We start from the raw sequence: 15401 nt of genomic DNA, 5'->3' as shown, positions 1-15401 counted from the left end.
TTCATTCAAATGCATGGGGTTGAGGGTAAACTGGTTATATTTACACGTCATGTTTTTCTGTTAAAAACAAACACTTAGAAGACTTAATTCGAGAGATGATATCATGTGCAATAACGTCTGAATCAATTTTAAAAATAATTACTGCTTTCCTCTTGTTTCTCATTAAGTCAATACTGGTGCTGCAAAATTGGCAACTTCTTCAAACCAGTTTGTTCCAGAAAAAGCTGCTCCTATCTAGTTCTGACAGCCTGCTGCTGCTAGTGGAAGGGAGATAGGTTAAACCAACAAGCAAGATATCTCAAGGGGAAACTGGCACCTACTGCCAAAATATAAACATTCAAAGCAACCATGAATCTAGCTGGTAAGTTTATTAAAATCTGAATGCTTTATTTACTACCCTTTAAAATGTAAATAGACAAAAACCAGACAAAGACTACTAGCTGTAATCCCCCCTCTGGAAGAGTGTTACAGGCCAGTTTTTATGCTGCAGTGCATTGACTTTCTTGGAAAGCACTGCAGAGCTGAATTAAAATATTTCAGCCGCTCTGTGAAATGGTTCATTGTTTTTGCTATACGTGCCCAATCTTCAAACACTCCAAATATCACATACAAGACTTCATAAATTGTAAATTTTGCAAGGGCTGACTCTTCAGCCACTTATGAATACCTTAAGAAATTCTGAAGGGAGAGTTTATGTTCACATCCAAGGCTGCCCAATGCATTTCCTTCAACAACACAATTATAAGAAGTGTCATAATGGTAACAAAGGGAAATACTACTATTGTGGCATAGACAATATTTAAGTACAAGAAGATGAATTAGAAAACCTCACTGCCTTGCAATGAATGTGCTTAAACAACGACGCAGAAGCTGCCAACAATTACACCAATTGTCACTGCTGACTGTGATGAGCATTTCTTTCATCAAAATACAGTCTTTCAAGTCCTGAAATTGTCAAGTATTTCCAACTTACACGTAATGAATTCAAGCATACAAGATGCAAGGATTTTTAACATTCAGTGATATTCTTGCATCGCCTTCTCTGAGCAGCCTAGAATTTAATTTTTCAAGTTGCTAATATTTTGAAAGTGGGTTTAATGCTGTCTAGATTCATACAATCTACTGAAATAGCATTTTGCAGACACTTTAGGATCCTGCCAACAGTGCTCAAGTCCATTGTACCCATGTGCTTCTGGAACAAGGAAATTAACACCTTTCTCCCTGAATATCAGCATGTTAGCATATTGTTATTACTATTTAAAAAAATATCACTATGGTAAAAAAAATTTCTGTTGCCAGAATCTCTGGAAAGGAGATGGGCCCCGCCTTAGGGCTGTGAGTACGACACACCTAGCAGCCATTTCTTTGTAGCAAGAAATTTCATACTCTGATCTTCATCTTTTAGAGTTCTCATCTACTACCAGCTGACAGTTCAGTAGTTGCAGTACAATGCATCTATTGCAAGAAACGACAGTTATAAAAATGTGGGTAAGCAGATTATCATTTGGGCAGTTGGAGCCAGTCACAAGGCAAAGCACCAAGCCTTTCTGGAGTTGGTTCTTTTTAACCGTCTGTTGAAAAGATGAAAACTGTACTCCAACATAGGACACTCTTCACTGTTTGACCCACTTCCTCTGTTTAGCCCTGATACCATAACGTTCCCATCAACACTGAGCAGATGTGAAGGTAAAAAAAGCCTCAAAAATAACTTCTAAGAATCTGGACCACATTAAGGGAATCAAGTTGGAAGCAGTAGTGGGAACAACAGCAGGTAACAGGCTTTAGTCAGAGTCTTTCAGGAGAAATGCTAATGCAATTCAAGACCTTTGGCTAGCTCATGTTACTCCCTCATTTCGAGCGCTCAGATGCACCCGTGCAATCTGTTCTTTCAGAATTCTCCTCCCTTTCTCAATACAATCACCACTCAACAACTGGAAACTACCTATCAGAACTTGGGAAACTAGCCTCTTGGCCCTCATTTTTCAAGCCACTAGCCTCAGGGGAGCAATTCAGGTGCCTAAACAGACATACCTAATTTGAGGAGAATATCCTGCCTGGCTTCCATCTACTGTTCCAGAAGGATATAGGTCTCCTGTGGATTGTGCAGTACATCTGCCAGCCCTTTTTTTGAATATCACAGGCATCCCAGAAACTTAGAAGTGGCAGAAGATATTCTAGTTTGGTGAGCTGAATCTCAACTTACATGTCTACTCTGTTCCATGTATCTTTGCTATTGTGATTTCAAATTCCTGGTGGAAAATACATCCGAGGCATACAGAAGATCTCTTATGTAGTACCCAAACAAACCGCAGTCCGTAGCTCCAAAGGAAAACTTGGTTAAAATCACTTAAATGTCAATATTCAGAGCCATCAACTTGTTAACTGCAGTGTTTGCTGTATCCATCTGTATTCTGCTATATCACAGAATGGTAGGGGTAGGGAGGGACCTCTGGAGATCATCATATAGATATCTATTTTGAAGTTCTCCTCAAGGACAGACTTAGAGTTCAGAAGTCATCAATACCTCTATTGTGTTTCCTTCAAACCATCTCAAAATATAGATTACAGTGGTGTAACATATTTAATGGAAGGCACCATCAACTCTGTAAATGCAGAGAATGGATGTTCAAAAGTACATAGAAATAACATGCTAACTTAGAATAATAGGTTCTACCTTTGTTTAGGTCATTTTGTTTGGTGGGGGGCTGGAGAGAAGAAGAAGAAAGGGCAAGCTGATATTAAAAAAAAACAGATTTTTTTTTGCTAATTAGTGTCTCTTCGCCATATTCTTCAATGACAATATGATAACAGCACATTTACCACACAAGTACAATGCCCAGGATGTAGATTCCCAACAGCGAGAAAGAGGAATATGAATTTATCAATAAAATCTGAATAAATATTCAGAATAAATAAAGATACACTTTTAAAATGTGATGAAATTAAGTCGGTTATATAGAAAACACTTTCATCATTAACCTGGTAATACTTTAAGGTTTTCTAGATTTTTTTTTTTTTAAAAAAAAAAAAAGCTTGCTTTTGCAGGGACAGAGACAATGAAAGGCACAAATAATACTCGATGAAAATTCCCACTCTGATAAATGTAGTCAACAAGACCAAGAAATAAAGATACTTCTTAGTTCCTGCAGTTTCGATCAGATAGGTCTGAGTGCTCTGCAAGACATTATTATTGGAATAAAAAAGTAAAGACTCAAGCCATTTAATTTATTTGAGCAAAACAACCCCAAGATTCCCAAATCCAGTCTACTCTGACTACTTGTTTTATTCAAAAGCTGTTTAATACTAAAGCTTGTCACATGCAGAATTTTTGCATCTATGAAAAAGTAACTCTTAATGGCAGCAGAGAAATAATACCAATTTATTATGTCAAAGTGACTCCATAAAGTTAAACATTGCACTTGAAAGACAGATGAGGTTTCTTTGCAATGTTGCCACATTTTAATACCTTCAGTGGGATTCCTCTAAGTGTTGATTTACATGAAGTTCCCTTCACAGTTAATGCAGATCTCGGTAATACAGTTAGGTCATGAGTCATCTCAACCTAAAAGCAGATGTCTACACTTGGTCAGAAGAATCATACCTTAAAAACATCCACTTCTTTCCAGTATCTACACTAATACTCTTATCCACTATTGGGCATCCAGTTCAAGAACCCCTCTAGTATTCTAAAACCAGTAATTAGAGAGGAAAATATCCTCCAAGTTATCTGCAAGTTATAAACACTGCACTTTTGGGTATAGATGTAGAGGAGCAAAAAGCAAACCAACTCACTTTATATTCTGCTCTTATATGTGCACAGTACCCCACAGCACTGCTGTAAAGGTTCAACAAGCAAGGGGACCAGCTTTTTCCAGTTCCCACATAATTCTAAGACTAAAAAGCTGGAGCAACATATGCATTGAGATCCACACAGACTATACAGCCTCCAAGAACCAGCATTAATTAAGCAGCAGCATTGGTCCTTCTACTCTGACATTGCATTAATACAAAAATTACTGAATGTAAGTAATAAAATGTATTCCTTCTGGGTTGAAGAGATGCACTGACTGATCAAGAATGACAGTGATTACAAATAGCTGCCCTACAGCTCTCAGAAAACAGCAATTTACCAAGGCAGCATTGATACTACTTGTGTTCCCATTGCGTATCTCCTGATATCCCTTGCTGTAATCTGCAGTAGATAACTGAGCTAGACCCTGCTGGCCGATGTGAACATCCACTCAAGAAATCTAGTCTTCCTATGGTTTCCCCTATTTTCCCAAAACCAGAGAAGGGCTCCTTCAAAGGTGCTTTGCGAGCATGACACTCTCTGTACTAAGAATGAAGCTTAGGGAAATAAATGTTTTACCAAAACTGGTCTTCCTAAGTGCCATTTACCTGATCATTCACTTGATCTATTTCCACCTTCTTGTGGTTCCTGGTTCCTAATGCACTTGGCTGGCAGAATGACAAACGAAAAAGAAAAAACAAACAACTACAACTTTAAGGCAGAACAGCAGCTGTTCTGGCAAAGGTTTGAAGTCAGCCGTCCTGCAGCTCATAGCACCTACACTATATTCTCAATAATTTGAATCAGTCAAAAAGCAGCCAAAGAAAACCCTATTAAATCTGATCTCATCCCAATGGAACTGGGAGCATGGAAAAAGAAAAAAAAAACCCACACAATAAATACAATCAGATTGGATCACAATACAATAATACTGTTGCTAAATGGACTTTAAAAGGATGCAAGATTAACATTTAGCTCCTTAAAGAATCCAGGCTACACTGAGCTCTTACACAAAGGATGGAAAGGAGCGAAGAAGACTGTCAGTTCAATCCATTTGGGATTCCCATATATAAAGTCTCCTTCATTTTGCGAAAACAGCTTCTAGAATGATTATTTGGAGAAGAGATCGTTGGCCCCATTGAGTTTAGACAGCAGTGATACTCATCTAGAAGGAATATGAGCTATCAACTGTGTCTTTGCTTCTAAATTGTACCTGGTCTCAGTTATAAGGCCATTTCTAAGAAGAAAAAGGCAACAAGAGGAGTATCTCCCAATCTACAGTTGAATCTGCTCAGTCCATCAAGATACACACAATTTTACTGATGGTACCAGTCCCAAGAGCCTATAACAAGAAATACTTATTTACTGAGTAATCAGACCAATTATTCCAGGTCATTCTTATGATACCGATAAGAGTGAAGACAAATGTAAAATAAGACCCTACTACTAGGCATTTTTTTTTGTTTAATCTTCACTGCTAGATGTGGTCAGACCACAGCCCCCCCCATACACTCCATCCCAGGATCTTTTAAACACTTTCACAACATCGGACTTTGTCGTTGCTATAAAGCAGGGAATAACTATTCTATGGTACAACTTGGAGCATAATATTTGAAGAAAGAGCTGCTAGCACCTCTGGAGTCACATTCAGGTAGACTATGGGAGGCAAACTACACCTATGTTTATCCCAGGAAAGAATGCTTTGTATCTATATTTTGAGATAATACTCAGGCAAGATTTAAAAGCATGAGCTCTGAATCCACAGTTGAGTTTCTTGCATAGAGAAACGACTAAGGAAAAGTTAAGTAGAGCTTCTCAAAGGAGATCAAGTTCCTTTAACATTTGATTAAACTAAACAACACATTATTTTGGTGGTTTCAGAAATTTGCTAGCCAGCGAGTTATACCCTCATAGTCCCCTCTCACTAGTAGCAATTGGAAGAGAAAACAGAACTATTGAAGGCCAAGTAGTCTGTAGTCAGTAAGCTCAGCAGTTCACAGGCTAAAACAACTGAGAACAATAGCTGTTAATGTGTGATGAAAGACCCCCAAACAAGACAAAAGCAAGTAAGGAACAGAACTACTACTGAGGGCTGAAAATCAACTACTGAAAACCAACTGCTTAAGCAAGCAAAGGTAATACTGTAAACTGGGAATCTGTAAATACTCAAAAGAGCTAAATCTAACCCTGAAGTATGTTACCTCCAGGATTTCAAAGATCCCAGAACGTTTAGCCATTATGGAGGTCCTACACTACATATCATTACACAGCTCTATATTCATTGAACAAAGCTTGTCTGCTGAACAGACTGTCTTTATCTCCGCTTCTGACTGATCAGGTGCCCACTAACCTCATTTATCACTTTGGTGCTGGGCAATGCTATGAATTGCAACTTTTACTTGAAAACTGTTGAAACAATAGTTACAAGTCACAGAATTTTTCCAAAAGGAGAAGGTGATTCAAAGCTACTTCCACTTCTCTTAAAACCAACTAGGAGGGCACGTAATTTACACTGCTACATTACTTCAGCAAGTAGTTTACTCATTTTAAAGCAGAGTCCAGGTTGAAAAAGAAAAAAGGTATGTTTCAATTCACACTTTTGCTGTCCAGGCCAATCTTGCATACTGCTCATTCTTGTTGGTGCTGGGCTGTTTTATCCAGCCACTGTACCTCACATTTAAAATCAGAACCTCGCTCCCTCTTTAAAATGTCTTATTCTCCAGCCCCAGAAGAGTGCTGCAGCTCTACCTCTCTCTTTATTCCCACCTACTCACTCCCTGAACAGCTGCCAGTGTTCCCTCCCCTAACCAACAGCAGTGATGCAATTATCCTGACATCACAAGTTCAGCACTACCCTAAACTTAACACGAACTTCTGTTAAGCTGGCTTAGAGCACTAGTTCAACAAACTTCAGCTCCACACATCCTTAACCATGTTGTGACTCCACAACAGATGCCTAGAAATGAATGAAGCAGATTAAGCGAACTTTTATTACATGCTTTCTGAACTCAAGCAGACATCCTAGAAAATACACGGGGTTTTTCCGAGTCAACATTTATGCAGTCCTGTTTCTTTTTTACTACGTACAGTACAGACAGATGTGTCAGCTCACTGGGAAAATAATACAGTCACTTTGCAAATTAGGTAATCATTTTAGTTCAAAGGGTATTTCAGCTACAGTCTTGTTTTATTCAAACTGCACTATATTCACTTGAGGGACTACAGTAGGAAACTCACAATTTTAAAAAAAGCTGCCTGTGGCAACTTACTTATTAATCAGAGACAGGAGTCTTTCTACAGTCAGAAAGTAAATGGCTCAGTTCTCTTGTCCATGTACTCCAACTTACGGAGGGTTTAGCACTGGAGTTGCAGATTTCTTTTTTGAAATGAGGATGTGCACATGACCTAAATCCACATTAGAAAGAAGGGCCCTCAAAACCCCTGAGCACAGTTGAAACAGCTGAGCCTTGCTCACTGTCTTCCTTTTTTCCACAGCCCACTGATAAACCTCAAAAATAACTAGAAAGCTTGTTTAACATCGGTCCTCTACAATAAGTTAGTACTGTATGCAAGGTAATACGCAATCTTCTCCCACATAAAAGCTTCAAATAAGCATTTACTTGAAGCACTGGAGAGACAGTATCAAGTAATTAGGAACATTCTTTTGCTCAACCTTCCATTTCATACCTGACTTTAGAAGCCTGTTTCTCATTAAGAATAGTGTAGCTTTCTTAGCTACTTCACACAACTGTTTCATGCTTTCATTGCTGGTAAACATTTATATTTCTATACACTCCCTCTGGTCACTAGCAAAAAAAAGTAGGCATTTAGTCAGTTCAACTATGACACTGACATCTTCAAAGCACATTTGCGCTGCAAGTACATCGTTTATACAGTAAGTGGCTCCATAGCTACCTAATTGCTGAGTAAATTTTAACAGCATCACTAGAATTTCTCTATGAAAACAATTTTTCTGGGACCTTTAAATTAGCCAAAAAAGAATGCATCATTAAACTGTTACAGCAGATTAAAGTTAAATAAGAAATAGTAAGTTCAGTAGGAAATTTTGCTACTATTCACAGTTCAGTTCTACAATCTGCATAGGTCCTCAAGGCAAGCTACAGGGCCATACTCACCTGAAGAACCCTGCCTGACCGGCATATTATTGTTAGGAAATCGGTGAAAACCTACTGTATTGAAGTATTTCATCTTATTGTAAAAATATTTTAAAAGTCTAAATTTCCAATTTCAGAAAAAAGATTTTTCGTAAGCAGTCAGTTATTCATACTGAAATACAGTCACATTAAAAATCACTTCAAATTCTTTTTGGTTTTCCCCTGTCTTGTTTTTAGATTAGATATAATGGGCAAAATACCAGTTTCACAAGTTCACTGTTACAGGGAAATTCCACTAATTAGTATGGAAATTCCACCTACAGCTTCTTAACACAAACTGACACAACCCTGGCATGAAGCTTCTTCTGTACAGAAGACCAGCTTCTTGAACAACACTACATTCAGAATAAAGAGTTTCAACAAAATTCTTTTCTTAAACTGGGTAAATTTGAGCGAACATGACCACTTTGTAGTACTCACATAAGTCAGCAGGCCAACCTAAAAGCCTGCTGCATGGCCTACTAGCTCTTCAGTACATTTCTCCTATGAATGGGCTAGTCCACAAACAGCACACTCTCCTTCCTCAATTTGCCTCTTAATGATCATATGCACCATTTTTTTCCCTTGGTCTTCAGGCAAGTCATTTTCTTAAGAGATATTTCTATCATATGCATTAAAACAACCCAATATATTTTCAACTAGATACACATCTGGAAATTTTTTATATACTACTATGTATTTCCTCTCCTGTTGCCTTATGATCTAGGATTCCTTTCCATTATTAAAAGTACTAATTGCTTACCAGAGACATTATAAGCCAATTTTGTATCGGAACAGAGCTAAGGTTGGCCTTGGAGGATTTAAATCTTCACTTAAAGAGTTTCACACGACAGTTCAGCTATTTTGGTAACTTCTACAGCCCAAGTTCTAAAAGGATTCTAACTCAAATGAACATGGCTACACCACTGCAGTTTTAACACTCATCTGACATTTCTGATGGCTTCAGCTTTTCAATCCATCACTTTCTACTGGTGAAAGAAGCAAAAATGTAATCACATCTAACCTACCCTCAAAAAACTATTCTGTAGATATGCGTAACATAATGAGCATATATTATATGCTTATATTAATCATATATTAATATGATTAATATTAATAGCAAGAATGATTAAAGCTTCTTTCAGTATTATGTTGTTGTCCACCTTAAAGGATGCATAGGTACATCTACAGATTTTTGTGTAACTCCTCACAGAAAAGAATGCAGGAATTTTTGGCAAATACATCCTCTACTTGAAATCACACTTGTACAATTAGTATCGTATCCCATCATATACAGCTTGAGAGTATACCTTTTTCTACAAAAAAGGGCATTACAATTAGAAAAAAAAAGAACCTTCTCTAGATAGTTTACTGATTAATATTTTAAGTTTTTACTAGTTTCATGACTTTTTAGCCAAGATGTTTGTCCATTACAGGCTATCAAAACAATAATATTATTTCACCTGTAACAAAGCTAAACACTTTGCACATGTGCAATATCTGGGGCCCTGGGAATTTTCAGTTCAAAAGTAAACATAAATCAAAACCAGTATGAAAACAAGGTGTATCTTTCCTATACATATTCCTATAACATATATAATTTTCAAATATCAGCACTCCCAAATCTCATGTTTGTTACAGGTTAAACAATTCAGTTCTTGATGGTACTACAGCAGAAGACAGACTTGTGAAAGGATGCATAGATGCAACCACATATGTGCAAGTGTGAGTGTATCCCCACACAAATAAAATTTGGACTCTTTGTAATGGTGAAGATGGAGAGAATTCACTTTAAGCAAGTGGTAATACTAAAGATGAAATGGAAATAATCGTATGTAGCAGGCAGATTAAAAAAAAAATCCTAAGTCCTCTTAGATTATCAAGACCCGGAAGAAAAACTGATCTTCACCATAAGAAAGCTCAAATGAAGCTGTTACATCTTTTAAACTAATTAATAAGGATCCTAATCATTATCAAGCTGAAAAGGGAAAAGAACATGTGACATACAAATAAGGAAATTTAAGTTAATTTCAAAAGCTGTATTTTCAAGGTCAAATGAAGTGATGCCATCCGAAAGTCCAACTATCAAGATCAGATGAGAGTCTGAAAGAATTTAAAGCTCTCTGGACAAGGACTGACTGTGGGACATAATAAAAAGAGCAGATGGCATGCACATACATGAGGGGCTATCAAGGCTTGAGTCTTCATTCCATGCGTTATAGACCTCCAAATTGTACTGGTAAACAAACCTTTCTGGACATTAATAAGCTGAAATACGAAACATGAACATCACCGAAATCCTTGTTTAGTAACTCTGAAGTATTTATTCCTTAATTAACAGCAAGTATCAAACATATTTGAGTTGTTAGTCTGGACACTCCCCAAGAATTTAAACCCTGGGCGTGTCCAAACATGACACGCTTTTAACAGCTTCATACAGATTTGTTTGCTAGTAAGTTTGTCTACAAATAAAACAGAAAAAAACCCACTCTACTATCTTTTGGTATTGACACTAGTAAGATTTAATCATGATACCTGCATAAAACTTTGCTACATGTTTCACTCAAGTTTTTCACCACACCAGTTCCCAATCTATTTTGTGTACAGACTGATGACAAACAAGGATGTTTGCTACTTAAATAAATAGTTCTGAAAAGAAACAGAAACTCAATCTATAACTTTGCAGTTTTCACATACCTCTTTCAAGTTTCAAAATTCCCCAAGAGCACTATGACTTCCAGATACTCCCCATGTTACGAACACTGTCCTTTGAGAACAGGCTACTATTCAACTAGTTATGGAAGCACCACCCGGCACAAAATTTGGGCAAATGGCGGATTTCTAATAACAGCCTTCTCATATGCACCAGTTATAACTTGCACAAGCAAATAGTAAAGAACGGCCACTTGGAAAACAAAAAACACACACATGAAGTTAGCCAAGATACTGAAAGCAGCAGTGCCTGTAGACACTTGCTTACAAGCTACATTTACAGGCCCACTGTTGCAGCATTCCCCACAGTTCACAACGTTCTGTGCCTGGCAACCCATTTTTCAGCAATGCAACAAAAATATCACCTACGTCAAAAAAGTTGTCATTGAGCATTCAGAAAACAAGCTAGTTTTCCAGGGCGAAGACCACTGAAGTCTGACACACAGCTGATTCTGTAACACCTTAAATTTCAGGAATGGTACAGAGATCAGAACCCCCAGGTTTTATTCTCTATAGAAATGATTTTATTTCAAAACTGAATGCGTGTGGCAGTATAGAGTATATCCATGCCAACTGGCCTTGCCATCAGTCTACCTTTGCAGGAGGAATACTGATTAACATCCATCACAAGAATCTCCTTCATATGCCTTCTCACACTTGTCTTTGCCATTGTCCATGCTGAACCTCACTTTCAAGTGAGCAACACTGGAATTCTTAACTCACTCTAGATCCTTAAGTTTGAAAAAAATTTTCACAGCACTCTTATTAGTTGTTAGTGTCTTTACAGAAAGAGACAACATTCTCCCAAGTAACTTTGTCTGTATGTTGGAAATTGAAGGTACACGTTACTCTAGTAAAATGAAGGACTGTGTCTGCTTGGAAACAGTTTACTGAAGACTAAAAGCAAATCCAGATTATACTTAAAACTCAGTTCCTCTTTAGCTACCTGTTTCTCAGCTAATTTGGATATTAGCACAACACTCCGTCTCAAGACTAGCCATGCGAAGCACTTCTCAAATCACATCCTCTCCTTTGTTTAAGACAGACTCCTACCAATCTTTCCTCAGGCTTCTTTTTGCGCTACATCTTACTGCTCAGCACATGTGCATAAGCACTCTGTCTGCTTATCTTTCAGAAGCTTTTCATAGTTTGTAATTCTCTTGTGTTCCTTACCTAGGACATTTCTTCCAGCACAAATAGCTGCCTTGCTGTTTATTTCTTCAGTTTAGTCACAGTAATCTCATAATTTACAACACAAGAGGCATTTACTACCCAATTTTCTAAGCTTATGCTCTTCAGTTTATTTCTTCAAGTCACTCCTCAAACACTTTGCACATTTTACCAGAACAGGTGACAGATTTGCACTGTTTTGTCCTTCCTTCCATCTTCTGAGATTTTAAGAACTCCTCCAACCATAACATTTTTCTTGAATATAATCACCTTTAGACACTGACACTTTTTTTTTTTTTTTTTTTACAATTGTAACTCAAGTTTACAACTTTTTTGTATCAGTTGGAAAACAGAAAGCAGCCAATGCACATCATCAAGTCAGGCCTTAGCTAGCTAGGATACTGTCGTCATTTTAACTGGGCCAAAACCATGACGAGATGTAAAGAATGAGTCAAGGAGAGCGTGATATCTACAAAGCTTTCTTCTTCATATTGGACAATGAATGGCAGTATGGAAGCATGAAAATAACTTGAAAGAAAAGTCCACAGAGTAAAAATAATGTCACCAAAAAATAGTATGTCCGTAAATTTGTAGAACAAGAAGGAATACATACTGTATCATTCATTCATACAGAACCAACTCACATAGCCAAAAGGAAGGAAGAGGTACAAGTTCACTGTTGCTACAATTCATTATTTCATCTATCATTTGTCCTCTCAAGCAGATGTTTCAGTAGAACTAATCTGTTCATTCTATGATGCATCTCATTTCTTAACTACAGACCCCTATTTCTGCTATATTTAAATGGAACATCTGGGAATTGAGCTATGCTGTTCATGACCTCAAAACTCATACAATGATGATTATATTGTCTCTCAGCCTATGTTGCAAACCCTGAGCTAGCTGCATCTCTGCCCTTTCTCATTTCCAAGTATCTCATCTTGAAATCTCATCATACAGCAAAGTTTGTGCTTTTTCTGTTCCTCCCATGCAGAACTTCACAGTTCTACACACAGACGTATGAGCAATAACACCTCCTGGATCAACTAAGCTTAAATATACCGGCTTTGGGTCTCACAGATTTTCCCATTCTGGAACTTCTGACTCGGCAGTCTGACTACTACATAAATTACATACTAAAATTAAAGACTGAATGAATACACCAACACAGACATCCATGTATATGAAGAGGCTCAGCATATCCTGTTAATAACATACTCAGGATTTTCTCACATATTCTGAAGCAAGGGTGTCTCCAATTGTCTAAAATATTCCTTTCTCTGAAGAGGCCATTCCTTTACAAATTGCTATAACATTTTGCATAGTCAAGTTGTACTCCTGGTCAGAAAAGCTGTGGAATCTCCTTCTCTGCAGATATTCAAAACCCACCTGGACACGATCCCGGGCAACCTGCTCTAGGCGAACCTGCTTTAGCAGGGGGGTTGGACTAATTGAGCTCCAGAGGTCCCTTCCAAACCCTGTTCTGTGATTCTGTGGTCAGAACTGCTGACAGAATGGTGAAGGATTTCTAAACGCACTTTAAAAGATAATAGCCAATAATCGCTTAAGAATGGCCAATCTGGAGTTACCACTTCTTTCTTCATGCAGACCTTTTCATTCGAGCCCCTGCTACACATCCCAATAAGCACAACTGCCACTAATACCTATGGAGAAGCTCAATTTCCATCACACTTCCTCTTTTCTATTCAAGTTTCTCCAGGATCTTCACCTATTTCCACTAGAGGATTCCTGTTTGCACCTTTGTCTAAGATGCAGTTGCCTTTCACAAAATGAAGTGACCCACTAAGAGTTACAGGGGCTAGGAAAACAGAAAAACATTTCCAAAGTACTTTCAGATAGTTTATTGCACAGCTTCTACGGCAAGCTGTATTTTTTAAACACATCGGCATAAGCTACCATGTCGGTACAGGAGCTTACCAAAACTTCCTCGCAGCACTCTCCCTTCAGCGCAACAACGAAACAAGCGATTTCCCACTATCGCAACTGCCAGATCCATCCAGGCTATCCATCACGTGTGTCCCCCTGTCCCCGCCCGGGGCCGCCCAGGCACCGCCCCCCCCCCCCCCCCTCGGCCCAAGGCCGCGTAAAGGGGACGGCACCTGCGGGGCTCCCCTCCGGGTCAACTCCGACCCGCCAGCCTACAAACTAAATTACTCCAAAAAGTCTGTTTTCTCGCTACGGTTTGCTACCTTTATATCCGTCCCCGGATTAAGGATTTCCCCCGGGAGCAGGCGAAAGCAAGCCCCTCCGGGCGCAGAGCCCCCCCGGCGCTCACCGAAGGCAGCCGCGGCCCCCGAGGCGGGCCCGGCCCCGCACCCGCGGCCCGGCGGGGGGAGGAGGGGGCCGGCTCCCGCCGCTCCTCTCTAGCCACGCAGAGAGATCCTGGGAAAGTACAGTCGCTGCCTTCCCTTCCGAGGTGGGAAATTTAAAAAATAATAATTAAAAAACCCAAAACAAAACAACAAAACACAGCTTCCCGCCCCCCCCCCCCCCCCCAGCCCTGGTGCTGGCGAGCAGCGAGCACAGCCCGCCCTGAGCCGTCCGTACCGTGCCCTCGGCAGACCCGCGGCCGGGCACCTGCACCCCGCCCACGGGCACCCGGTGCTTCGCAAGTTCCCGTCGCGACAGCTCCCCACCCCCCACGTCTGTCGCGACACACAGGCCTCCGGGAGGGGGGCTGCACCCACCCGACCGCAGGGGCCGCGGGGCAGGCAGAGGGAAGGGGTCGGCGGCAGAAGGGACACTTACCGGGCATGCATTGCACGGGTGAGGCCGTCGAAGAGGCGGGCGAGGAGGTGGGCGCCGGCGGCTGCGGCTCCTTGGGGGTGCCGGCGGCCGGGGAGGGGACGGCGGGGGGCAGCATGAGGTAGCGCTCGGGCTGCGGCATGCAGCGGAGGCAGACCGAGTGGAGGCAGGGCAGCAGCTTGGGCCGCCGGCTCTGGATGGGCTGCCCGCACACGCCGCAAGTGTCCAACAGGTTGAGCGGGGCCACCTCTCCGCCGCGCTCCGCCGGGCCCTGCCGGCTCTCGGCCTCGTTCTCCCCGCTCACCGCCGCCGCCCCCGTTCGATCCGCCGGGGAGGGGCCCCCCGCCGCCGCTACTACTGCCGCTGCCGCCTCTTCCATTGTCCTGCGCCGACCGCCGCCGGAGCGCCGAAGGGAGGCGGGGCGGCCCCGCTGCCCCCGCCGCTTCCCGCCCGCGTCGCTGCTGCCGCTGCCGCTGCCGCCGCCGCCGCGCCGACCCCCGCCCCGCGCGGCCCGCGGTGTTTGCGTGCCTGCCCTGGGAGGAGGCTGCCCCGCTGCGCGACACGGCCAACGACCGTCCGCGCCCCGCCCCTCGCCACGCTGCGCCCCGCCCCGCCCGCCGCCTCGGCCCTGGTGCCCCGCCCCGCCCCGCCGCGCCACTCCCCCTTCGGGGCCCCGCCCCGCCACCGCCTACGTGCGGCGAGCGCTTCTCCCGCCCCGCCCCCACAGGAACCGGCCCGGCCGTCGGAGGAAGCCCCGCCCCGAGAGGCCCCGCCCCGGCGGAGCCCCACCCCCGCCCCGCCTTCTCCCT

The 15401-nt window shown here is 41.6% G+C and overlaps 1 protein-coding gene across 1 annotated transcript in view; it reads right to left on the bottom strand.

The window, feature by feature from the left end:
• The window catches only part of TRIM24 (tripartite motif containing 24), a 61310-nt gene extending 46339 nt beyond the window's left edge, over positions 1–14971 (bottom strand). The window contains exon 1 of the mRNA XM_086479493.1: positions 14596–14971. Within this exon, the coding sequence (XP_086335619.1) occupies positions 14596–14971 (376 nt within the window). The remainder of the gene's footprint in view (positions 1–14595) is intronic.
• Positions 14972–15401: the final 430 nt, after the last annotated feature.

This window comes from Leptosomus discolor, chromosome 1 (assembly GCF_034619465.1).
Source record: "Leptosomus discolor isolate bLepDis1 chromosome 1, bLepDis1.hap2, whole genome shotgun sequence".
NCBI lineage: Eukaryota > Metazoa > Chordata > Aves > Leptosomiformes > Leptosomidae > Leptosomus > Leptosomus discolor.
This window is presented reverse-complemented; position numbering and strand designations above follow the sequence as displayed.